Raw genomic sequence first — 12,069 nt, 5'->3', positions numbered from 1 at the left:
CGACTCTCGGTCAACTAGTCATAGGCTGATGATTCTTGCTCTACAATAGCAGAGGTCAAATTACGTTTAAATGATAATTGCTAACCCCTTTACTAAACCATCAAAAAGTCCAACCAAAATACAGGGAACTTACTCCAAAAATTAACACTTTTTTTTTTTGCCCCGGGGTTTTTTTTGGGGGGGGGGTGGTGGTAACACTTTTGTACACAAGAATGTCTTTTTCCATGTGTCAATAGGATGGGTTATACTTGCATAAAAAACATAAAAAGAGGAAAAAGTTGGGTAATGGGTGCCCAACACAAATACCCAAACCGCCCAAAAGATATATGGGTTTTTATTACCCAACCCAAAATTTACCCAATACCCAACTTACCCAACCCAACCTCTTAAATTAGTGGGTGGGTTGGGTGGGTTGTTGGGTTTTGGGTATAATTGCCAGCTCTAGCTAGGGATAACCTTTTTAGTGCATTACAAGAAAGCATCCTGCTTCCTTTGTTCATAAAAATTCAGAGACAGTGCACTTGTCTGATTTGAAAGTTCATCCTCCAACTCCCATACAAGTTCAGATGGGCTCCCTCTCCCCCATAGGATAGGAGTAGTGTAGATTATTATCGGAAGACGCAAAAGAAAAAAAAAATTGCACTGGTCTTTTTCCTAATATTACTTCTCTTTTTTGCATCCGTTAAATGTCTGAGTATTGTTTGTGGGAAGTGCAATTCTAGTATGCTGCTAGAAGAACTTCTCATACCCAATTTCTTTCGATCTTTAATGAGATTTGCGCAGTTCTACATTTCACCATCAATATTGAAACATATGGGTAATCAGCTTTGTATGGTAGAATAGGCCCAGTCCAATTAGTTAGACCCAGGCTTTTAAAATTTCAGCCCACCCAAAGATCCTCAAATCCAATGTCAACCGACTAGGAAATTGCAGGATTAGAAGTAAAAAGAAAGACAAGGAGTCAAGGACAATCTTTGTTACATTTGAATGACAGGCCTGTACATATTCAATATGGACTATTCATTCCAAATTAAGTGCCTGGGCAGAGTATGGCAAATGACATACTTCCAATGTAATCTATCCCCACAATCTTTGCAAAGCATATCATTTCCCTGAAAATGTTCATAAGTAGGAAAATGTTATAGTTTTTTGACAAATTTAAAGGAGGATGGAAATTGTCAGTGAGCTCTGAAAATTCATTCCATTGAAAACATATTGGAGTATCCAACAGAAAGGGAAATTAGAAGTAACAGGTGTTATTGGAGGACAATAACAATATATACACGCATATTCCTGTAGGACTTGTCCAATGCTTCCTCTTCCTTGACTCAGGACCACCATTTCAGCCTGTGATACCCTTGTTTTTAACAACACAAAGGCATTCAACTGTCTCAACCTCCTCTCCAGTCCTCAAGCCAATCAAAAGGAAAATATGAAATGGGTATTAGTTAAATCAACTCTTAGCTAGCTCGAGCTTCACTGCTAAAGTTGAAATTTACCAACTCAGCAGCAGCACGAGCAGCAGCTGATGCACGCTCTGCTGCAGCTATAGCAGCTCGAGCTTTCTCCAATGGATCAGATGATTGCGACCTTGTTTCTTTGCTTTCAGTCTTTGGTTCCACGCTTTGATCCTTAAGAGAGGGTGGTTTAGGCTTGTTGGTGGCCAACCGGGGTATATTGTTGACTGCAACTGCAGATTGATTGGAATGCCCTTGCTGACCATTTAAAGATGTATTTGAATGCTCCAGAATAGGCGGACTGTGGACAGCGCTTGATTGAGAAACAGACAAAGTCGGTGCAGCTATGTGCTTTGGTCCGTTCTACAAATGTACATCACAAACCAAAAGAAGCACTATTATGTACAGATGAAGAAAAAGAAGGTAAATGTTTTGAAGGCAAAACTGGTGCATATGTTAATATCAGCCAACCACACAGACTTAGGAGTGAAATATATAGATAATTCACAAGCAGGGATGACAATGCTATTGAGTACTTCAGATGATATAAAATTTACCATTGGTATCTCTGAATAGAGAATGATGATTCATGTGGTTGAGAGTCTCTACACCACAACTCATCATCACTTAGGATTAATAGCAGGAACTCTTGGGTAGATCGGGGTCCATGTAAACCATAGCTTCAAGTGCTTATATCATGTGAACCAAATTTGTACCTTTTAGAACAGTACAAGCACTTAAAACTATAGTCCACTCCTAAAGCAGGTATATCCAAGATTTTTGTAATAGTTAGCTACTAGCCCGAATAAGCTATATAAGTGGATTGCTTATCTGTTTGCCTATCTCTCTTTCCATTCACCAGCTTGAACGTGATCAGATTATCAAGTTCTGTAGATGCTTCAAACTTGGGATTATGAGAGAGTAATCCAATCATCAACAGGGAAGGAAAGAAGAGTTTTCTTCCCCCACCCCCACCCCCCTCTCTCTTTCTCTCTTCCGGAAAAAGTATCTGACTGTCTAGACAGACAGGAAAATAGACATCTCATTGTTCTTTTCTATTATAACTTCTTACATTCAGCATTGATTCCACTTGTTCTGGCTTAGTCTGTAGCAATCTACCAAACAGATTCAAGTCACTTCCAATTCCTTCGGACCATAAGTCTTAGGACCTTTCAATAGTTTCCCCAGCTACCTCTCCCTTTGAACCTTTTGTTTATTCTCTCAATTTGAGTAAGAAAATCCAGTTAAATTCTGCTAGCATAAGAATAATTGAGCAGAAGGTTGACATTGGGACACAAACTATTGGTTAGAATCACAATTGTTCAGTATTAAAGCATCTATAGACCCAACTATGAACGAGATGAACTTTTCACCTCCCACCTCCCCATCCACCCTTCCTTGCCCCCAACTCAAAGTAAAACAAAAGATGTGTAAAAGCAAAGAGCACCTAGGAGTCTAAAAATCAGGGTCCAACATCCCCTAAGTGACTGCAAGCCCTTAAGCAGTTTGATTTGAAGAGCAACTGATTCTAGAGATCGAGTCAATAGTACCAGCAAAGAAATTCATATTAAGTCATTACCAGAAGGTCCTCAGGTTTTTTAGAAAATTCTGCTTCAGTTTTGGAAGAATTCCAGTTTACATTGTATTCTCGTGCAATTTCCTTCAGAATATTCATCTTCACTTCTGCAGATGGTGCACTAACTGAAAGTTTCTCAATAATCTGACAATTCAGAGAAAAGAAAATGAAATTAAGAAAAGGGAATCTACAAAATACATCTAAAACTTTAGTGAAAGATAAAAGATAAAGCAAATTAACTGTACGGTTGACACTAGTGTCAGGCCGAAGCTCAGAAGCAGCAGCAATGAACTCTTTTCCATATTTTGCAGCAAATAAATTACGAACATGTACTAAATCGGGTAAATCCGAACATCTAGGAGCAGCAAAGATTATGCTGGCCACAGCTTCACGCAATTCAGAAGGACACTCCCTATTTCATCAAATTAAAAAAAAAAAAAAAAAAGTGCAAAGTTAACCATAGCAATCTTTAATGTCTAGAAGTAAAGGGACCAATAAGTTAGAGATTAGTCAACCACAATGACCGCATCCCAATGGCCAGATAAAGTTTGCATGATCCTGTCCAAGTATTATGAAAAAAACTTGTAATTCAGTGGTTTTCTGTCTTTCACTAACTCTCATCACATCTAGCAATAGGTGTCAGGATAGCCATGAGAACATTACAGTGAAAAATCTTGTCACTGAATCATCGATATGCAGGCTAAACACAGATGATGCAAGCTTCCATGGAGTAAGGCTGAAGAATATAACTCTTTTTCGTAAAAGCATAAAGGAAACATAACCTAGAAAAGATCACTAAGGTCAACTGTAACAGACCAACAGCTGCAAGTGAGCACAAACAGTACTTATTTAAAATACAAGAGTAGACATACTCAGCCAAGTTTCAACCTACTTACCTTTGGCTTTCAAGAATGGGAACACGGGCAAGAACAAATTCACAGAACATTTCCAAGATCTCGTATGCATCCCAGATATTTCGCTCTCGTATAACATGCTCCACCTAACCAACAAATACATACGTTAAATACAAGTAAGCTTTGCATTAGAATGGCATAAAAGAAGAGCCAATACACGAGCAATAACAACAGAATTATACCCTTATTCGCGCAATTGATTCTTGGCCAGCTTGGAGAAATTGGGCAATCTCCTTCCGCATAATCTTAAGCTGCCCATCTCTCTTGTTTTGCAGCAATTTTATACGGGAAATAGTCAATGTCAAGCATGTTTTACTACAAAAACACTGATCAAGATTAAATTTTTACCCAAAAAAGAAACATAACAATCAACTTACTACAGCAATTCAGAAAGATATGAGTTAACAATGATGCTCTTGCATATGATATCTGGATAAGTCAAAGCTCTAAATAAATATAAAGCTGCAAAAATCTAGCTTTGCATCCAACACCAAAATTCATATTTATTTAAGCATAAAACACGATTACTTTCCTAGAATAAATCAAGCATGCATTGGTAAACAATTTTTCCAACGCATCATAACACCTGTATAGGAATATATTACAAGATTAAGGATGAGTATGATGAAAGGATTAACAAGCAAAATAAAAGTTTTTCTCAGAAAACAAAAACTCATAAAAAAAGAAGTAAATTTGGCTTAAAGATACACACAAAAAAAATCCCCAATAAAGAATAAAGGTTGCTAAATTGATTCGAGAAGGAAACAAACGGGAATATCTAAAAGATATAGTAAATTGCGAATAAAAAGGATAAGTGGAGCTGTGAACTAACCATTTTTGGCCGAGGAGTCCTCTGTTGAAGAGTTGATTCAATAGCGACATCAATCAAGATCTGCGATTCTTGTAGATTAGATTTATGTCAATCAAGAGTTCAATTACTAAGAAAAATTTAGAGGGCTCCGACTTTGATCATCGATCAGCGAGAGGTGGCAACTAAGATTAGGAGGCCCGAGCTTTGTCTGGTGCTTGGTAAAACCTCTAATTTACAGATGGGTCCTTGAAGTTCTCGGTTAATATTATTTTTACCCTCGAAGTTTGGGGAATCATAGATTGTCCCGGAGAGTTGAATGAAGTCTTTATTAGTCTCATTATTTCAAAATTCTCAGCCGATGATTTTAGTTTTATAATTCGCAATTGATATATGTGTTGGTGATGTCTACAAAAGTTGGGGTCTAGGATTTGTTTTCCAATACAAGCACATTCTTGTATCGATTGCATAGAATAAACTTAACAAATAGGTGCACGAATCTTGTAAGGTGATTCGTGTATTTAGAAATTACTTTCATTTAATAATCTTATCTTTCTGTTTAGAAATTGAAACATGGCATCATTAATTGGTTACTACATGCCTAGCTATCTTAAAAGACACATTTGAAATTAGGATTACTTTCAAAGTTCTTGGATAATGATTTATTGGTCTTTCTAACACCGTTTGCATCTTTTCATGGCTTTCGTGTATTTGTTACAACTGGGTAAATGGAATTGTTTGCTTTGATAGACTACAGGAGGAGTACGCCAGAAGGCTACTAGTTTCGAGACAATCAGATCCCTTTGGCCGTCTAGGATCTTTTTGCTTCATAAATGGTGCTCTGGAAATGGTTGAGAAGTCACAGTTGCTTGAAATGCCCAACACAGATCAGGCCCTTTTTTGTTCTAGAGTGCCTTGCTGTGCGACAAGGAGTACCAATGGCTTACCATTATTTCTAAATGAAATTCTTGGGGGTTTCTTTCCCCAGTTAGGAACTGTTTTGTGTGATGATTCCAGGGGTGTTTCTTTTCCCACACAAATATGTGATGTACTGACTTAATTATTTTTATTTTATGCAATCCTTTTATTACCAAAAAAAAAAACAGAAATTCTTAGGGGCTTCTATGTTTTATACTTCTCATTCCGTAAGGGGAACTGAGATGATTTATTAATCTTATCTCCATGGAAAAGCACAAGTCTGATACACCACTTTCACAGAGTTACAGGAGAAGGCCTGACTTTGTGCATGTAAACCCATCATCTAATATCCCCCTCAAATTTAGCTAAGAAATACTAAAATTCACATAAAAAAGCCAGAACAATAGAGCTACAAAGCTGTCTGTTTTCATATTCTCAATCATTCATCCTCATAGGTCCTCATAAGTTGGCTGCTGATGTAAAATCATTGTTCTTGATCAGAGGCATTCTTTTTAATCAAACTGATGCAACCCCTCCTTTACGGAAAGCTATATCCCAGAACTTATTGTTTCTGAATGCTACTGCTTTATATCTTGTGATGAAGAATCTTGTTTCTTTTCTCCGAAGTTTGTAGCATCAACTTTCATTTTCCTAAACTACATAGCTGTTGGGCATTGAATACTTTGTTACCGAGGAAACAAATGATCTCTTTCTCCTGGTTGCAGAACAGTCGCAAGCTGTGACTTAGGAAAGAATGAAACTGATGGCTGCAGGATGACAGCGAAACAAATAGAACAGCTTGAATAATTCAATGCTGAAGAAAAGGATTAAACTAGTTCTTCATGGAGCATCGAGAATCAAGCCAGGATATTATGTCACTGAGTACTTCTAAAATTCTATCATCAGGTTCCCCTTCCAGAATGGAGTGATATGCACCTTCATAGAGCTTCAGAGTTTTGTCCTTGCTAGATGCCCTCTCATATAGAAATTTGCTAACTTGAGGATCGGTTACTTTATCAGCAGCACCATGAAGAATCAGCATTGGAGATGCAACCTGCATGATACCAAAGACAGTTTAATTCAGAATTAAGACTCAAAACTTCATTCGGTATTTCATGTAGTCATGTGTAATAGCATATTGAAATGAGATCAGGCTCTACAAAGAAGCAATGGATACTAACCTTATCTACTTGTGACTCTATATATCTTGTTGCGTTCAGAAGCTCGACAGCAGTCTTTAATCGTGTTTGATCAGAGTAGCAAATTACATTGTAGTCAGCCTTTGAAAGAAGGAAAGGAAAGAAAGTCTCTTCAGCACATATTTTCCATCAAGCATATAAATAAAGTAACAGAAACTTTGCAAGCCAAGATATTTAATTGGCTGACTTCAAGGAAACCATTGGCTATCAGGCTGCTACACTAATATGAACCAGCTCATGATGTTGGGTACATCTTTATTTATTGTTGTAGAGAATTCACTAATACACGATAATAAGATCCCATACAGAGATCACCACGTACTTCAGCAAGATTGCAAATTTTAGCAAAACAAGAGAATGTGAATTAAGGCCCCAAATGCAAGATATCAGAATAAGTAGTCAACTTTGATGTTACTAATATTTCTTGTTTGAACTCTAATTATGGTAGAACTGCAAGATTTGAAGGCTTTTTTTAAAGTCAAAATTTTCAATTTATGCCGTTTTAGCACCAGCTTTGTTTTTCCCTGTTCATATTCTAACATCTTACATTAATTAAAATGATTTCTCCATGATGTGAAATCAATCCACAGAATCATGTCAGTGTAACACGGCACTATCATAGTTTCTGATTAGTGTAGAGTAGAATGTAAATCATCCACTATATGGAAAGAAACTTTAGTTGGATGTGTTCACAAAACTTAAAAATGTTTCATCTTGTTTGCTGAAGACATATGACAAACAACATAAGCTTCAAGGCTTACATGTTCTGATAGAGATATGTTTCACCACATGATATCCCATTATACAGAAACCACAGATTGTCATAAGTTTTCCACTATAATGTATTATTAGTATCTTTGACCGTGTAAAGCATGATTTAGTTTTTTACATTTCTCCTATTTCATATTAACTAAAAGTTTATCACCCAGCAGCTGTTAAGCCAATGGTGGGAAGTATCAGTCCATAAATGTTGTAGTTTTCAAAGTTTAACAGACATTAATACAGAAAGGAGAGAACAAACCATTTTTCTCTTCTTCATCTCTCTGAATGCTAGCTCTGCTAAATCTTTCTGGGGAACAAGCTTTGCTGTTGGCATAACCCTAGATAAAAGAATCAAGATTTTCTGAAGGGGAACTGGAGGAGTCATTTCCTCTGCAATCTAAGTAGCAGCTCAAGTTCAGCAAATAATTTTGTAGGAAAATTAAAATGCTTGATTTATAATATTTAAACTTTGATTATAGTGCCTTTTAAAGGATTGTGGATGATCGTCAACACAGAATAACTTTTCCTCAGTTACAATAGTGAAAAGCAACCCCCCCCCCCCCCCCCAACAACAAAATAAAAAGCTTTTCCCTTCACAATTTGTACAACTTTTTTGTGAGGATATTGGATGCTGAAGTTTGGGAATGTGCAAAGATTATAGGTTGAGAATCAATTCAATACCAATCAGCAATAGGCATATAGTAATGCAGAATTTCATTACTATCCTAACTGCAAAGAAAAACAGCAGGGACGATCTGGAGATATTATGACATTTCACAAGTACACTGTCATAAGACTACAATTCCCAAAACATCTCCGAAAGTACAAACAGTATTTGACAGAAAGAAAGCAGAAACTATAAAAGACTGCACTTTTGTGAATGAATTTTATCAATGCATATGAATCCCGTAGTCCTGGAGTTAAGTATTGTTTATTTACTACCCAAGAAAATTGTGTGAAAGGTTCTTCACTTTAATGGTAAAGTTTACATTACAATCATATTGTCATAAGGAATCCAGAACTAGAAAAGCTTACCTAACTCCCTTCCTATCATCTTCTTATTCTTTTCTTTTTCTGGGGGCAGGGGAGGACATGTTTGCTTCAGTTAAGTGGTTGAAACATTTACTTCGAGAAGATTGGCCAAATAAAGTAGTCAAACTGTGCAAGTTTGACACCACAAATTATCATGAAGTTCAAGCTGGTAAAGCACGAAGGCTTTAGAGTGCATTACCTTACACATTGGCGCTACAAGAATTATGCCATCCCATTCATTTGGATCCTTCAGCAGAGCTTTTAGGGCAATTGCTCCCCCCATCGACTGACCAAATACAAAGCGTGGAAGCCCTACTATCTCTGGCCTTCCTGCCACATTGTTCCAAACTAGCTTCGGTGATGTTACATTGAAATATTCTCAACAGAGTTATATGAACTGCATAATTAAACAGGTCAATAATGTGAATGCAGTATACTCTAGGCAAGCAGAATGTTGAAAATATCTGATTGCTTTCGGATTATTATTGCAGTTTTGGAGAGCAGCATCAGTTCAATTTAGATAAAAGGGATGATTTTCAAGGTCTCCGATTCTTTGATTGTCCCAGTGATTGAGACAGCAAAAAGAAGCAATTTACAGCAGACCTTTGATTATATTGTATAACTCGAGTGCATTATTCACTATGCCATCAAAGCTTGGGACATAACCATGCAATCCTTCAGATAGACCAAAACCTGGGTGGTCAATCGCATAAACACCATAGCCAGAAGCAGCAATGTACTTAGCTATACCTGAAACACCAAATTTTGAGTAGATGAGATACATATCCAATTCCCAAACGCATCAAAGATGGACTTCAAAGCAGATTAATGGCTTGAAGCAATGGATTCTATGGAAGATCCTATTACATACCTTCAAAGAAAAAAGTGCAAGTATCCCCATATCCATGGCAAAAACATAAAGCACCTTTAATTCGTACACCAGGCTTTGGCAACCAACTTTTACAGAAAATTTCTTGGCCCTTTGAATTTATTTCATACCACTGCAAAACCCATAATTTTTTACAGCTAAGGAAAGAGTTAAAATGACAAAGTAAATATTCAACTGTGTATATTTTTGGTTTTATCCAGCACGTTCATTAAGTTATTTGGAAATGTCAGTAAGTCACAATCAATTCAATTGAAGTGCATTACAGCTGTAATATGCAACAACTGGAAATTCATTAATCTTCTCTAGAAATCAAAAGCTAAAGCTGCTAAATATGGAACTAAATTTTAGACATAATACATTTCTATGCAATACATGTTCTGTTCTCAAAGCAGCATGATTACTTACCTCATCTGTTCTGATCCCACTTGGAGCCATCTAGTAATCATTTCAACAGTTCAAGAAAAAAAAAAGGAACAACAATAATCAAAATTCAAGACAAAGAAAATACCATATTGACTTCAACTATAGCTCAAACAGTAAAAAGCGATGTATTTTTCAATAAATAAAAATATACCTTAAACAAGACATGATCAAGCTGCTGCTGAACATTACTGAAAGCCAATCTGACCCTTCGTCGAGCAGGAGCAAAATCCAGGTTCTGGGAAGCAATTGAGTTCAGCTCATCACTGACACCTTCAATCTTTGGCTTCTTTTTCTGGGCCATCATGATCACAGTCTCCCTCATTCTTGGAGTTAATGTAACACTTGGCCGGAAAATCATATTGGATGAAGCAAGATTTTGGTCAAAAGGGGACAATTTTGGCGGCACCAGTGGCCGGAAAGTTGAAGTCAGAGCAAGTTTCATGTTGGATCAGAGTTGAAAAGTGCAGCGGACAATAGTCCACGGGAAGAAGGGGAAAGAAACAGATGTGAAGTTATTTGAAATATCCACGAATAGCGTATTGGAGCACTAAACTATTTAAAAGGTGGCATGTGCTACCAACAACGTGTTAAATTATCACCGGTTAGTTGACACCACTGAGCTAAACTATCGGGGTGAGAGGTGAATTGGTTAGATCGATCGGATTATTTTTAAAAATTAATTAACGTTTGTATGATATTATAATTATTTTATATTTTTATAAATTTTAAAAATAGTAAAATTAAGTTTTTAGATATATTTGGCCAACCATACAAAATGTTACAAAAAAAAATTAGGCTTGCAATCAAATATACACCTAAAAATTATACATAAAAATGTGAATTTATGTCTAAAATATGTATATTCTCCAAAATAACTTGAAAAACTAAATTCAAACAAATCATATCCAATTCGAGATCCTTTTGTTGAGAATATGGCTTTTTAATGCAAGTTAGAATTGTTGATAATAAATTGATAAGATGATAGGGATGAGAATTTCTTGATTTAGAGATTATTTAAAGAAGGGAGTGATTTTGATTTTTACATTAAGTGAATGGCACTTTTTTTTTATTAACAAATGAAAATTTTATAATTTAGATAATTCAAATTATGTTTCAAAAAAAAAGAAAATTTTGAAAATCGAGTCAAATAGTTGAACCGAATTATTAGTTTGGCCCATTTTTTTTATAATTTTAACTGATTTTTAACTGACGTGATTTTTTGTTACTAACCAATTCGAAAAAAGATCAGTTCACGATTGAATTAGTTGGACAGTTCAGTCCGATCCGAATCTAGCAGCACTGGCGACCACCGCTTACCGATCAGTGTGAAATTGGCAATTTTTTTTTCTGGTTGAGTTTAATTAATAGTACCATTTTGTGGAAAACGTGGATCGACACCCTAGCCAACCACCGCTACTACTCCTGGTGTGGAATTGCACAAGGGTCCGGTCCACAGATATCATCATCGTTGATGCGTTTAGTGGCATTTGTTACTCTGCTCCACAAAGTCGTAATTGTAACGTTTATCAGACATATTTTAATTAATGAGAATTAATATTGCAGCAGTAATTAGTTATCTTTGATTTAGCGTTTTAATTGACAAACTTGTCAATCAAATTAGTTACCTCTATTTCCTTTAGATTGATTACAGAAGTATGATTTGAGTAATTATTTTGACGGAGAAGTAGCTGAACAAGTTGTGTAGCGTAAATAGCTTAGATATAATTTTCGCTTGAAAGAAAACCTTGATAATTAGATTTATCTTTTATTTTTTTTTTAAATGTTTTTAGCTAAAACAAAAAACAATCAACAGTAAGACTCTAATTAGCCTCTTGGTGACTTAATTGAGACGTATAGATTAATAAATGAATCGTCTTACTAACTAAACTTGATTGTTGGTGCAGGATTAATACTAGATAGAATATTGTTCATTCTATGTTTGTACTTTGTAGTCCCTTCTTGTTGATCCGGTAGTCAATTATATAGGGAAGATTGATAAGACTGTTGAATTAGAGCTTACCAGTATTCCATGCACATGGATTGCGATGCAGAGTTTTGCCATCCTTGTTCACTCTAAATGCCCCAATTTCT

General features: G+C 36.1%; 2 protein-coding genes across 6 annotated transcripts; both read right to left on the bottom strand.

Moving 5' to 3' along the window:
- Positions 1-1,175: 1,175 nt before the first annotated feature.
- Positions 1,176-4,926, bottom strand: LOC113754299 (IST1 homolog). Of its 3 annotated transcripts, none has more exons than XM_027298678.1 (6): positions 4,780-4,926; positions 4,130-4,262; positions 3,930-4,033; positions 3,274-3,445; positions 3,037-3,177; positions 1,176-1,820 (listed from the first exon to the last, which is right to left on the bottom strand). In XM_027298678.1, the coding sequence occupies exons 1-6, from the start codon at positions 4,827-4,829 to the stop codon at positions 1,461-1,463; spliced, it is 960 nt and encodes a 319-aa protein (XP_027154479.1). In that variant the 5' UTR covers positions 4,830-4,926; the 3' UTR covers positions 1,176-1,460. The 3 variants fall into 3 exon arrangements, with proteins under 3 accessions (XP_027154479.1, XP_027154480.1, XP_027154481.1); XM_027298679.1 differs by having other exon boundaries at positions 4,130-4,273; positions 4,780-4,903; XM_027298680.1 differs by having other exon boundaries at positions 4,130-4,210; positions 4,780-4,901.
- A 975-nt stretch (positions 4,927-5,901) lies between these two features.
- LOC113753756 (caffeoylshikimate esterase) lies at positions 5,902-10,488 on the bottom strand. Of its 3 annotated transcripts, none has more exons than XM_027297994.1 (8): positions 10,130-10,488; positions 9,913-9,990; positions 9,538-9,667; positions 9,270-9,416; positions 8,866-8,996; positions 7,894-8,031; positions 6,855-6,953; positions 5,902-6,727 (listed from the first exon to the last, which is right to left on the bottom strand). In XM_027297994.1, the coding sequence occupies exons 1-8, from the start codon at positions 10,418-10,420 to the stop codon at positions 6,506-6,508; spliced, it is 1,236 nt and encodes a 411-aa protein (XP_027153795.1). In that variant the 5' UTR covers positions 10,421-10,488; the 3' UTR covers positions 5,902-6,505. The 3 variants fall into 3 exon arrangements, with proteins under 3 accessions (XP_027153795.1, XP_027153796.1, XP_027153797.1); XM_027297995.1 differs by having other exon boundaries at positions 9,961-9,990; XM_027297996.1 differs by lacking the exon at positions 7,894-8,031.
- Positions 10,489-12,069: the final 1,581 nt, after the last annotated feature.

Source organism: Coffea eugenioides, chromosome 11 (genome assembly GCF_003713205.1).
Source record: "Coffea eugenioides isolate CCC68of chromosome 11, Ceug_1.0, whole genome shotgun sequence".
Classification (NCBI taxonomy): Eukaryota; Viridiplantae; Streptophyta; class Magnoliopsida; order Gentianales; family Rubiaceae; genus Coffea; species Coffea eugenioides.
The sequence above is the reverse complement of the archived record's forward strand: the minus strand, read 5'-3'. Positions and strand labels throughout refer to the sequence as shown.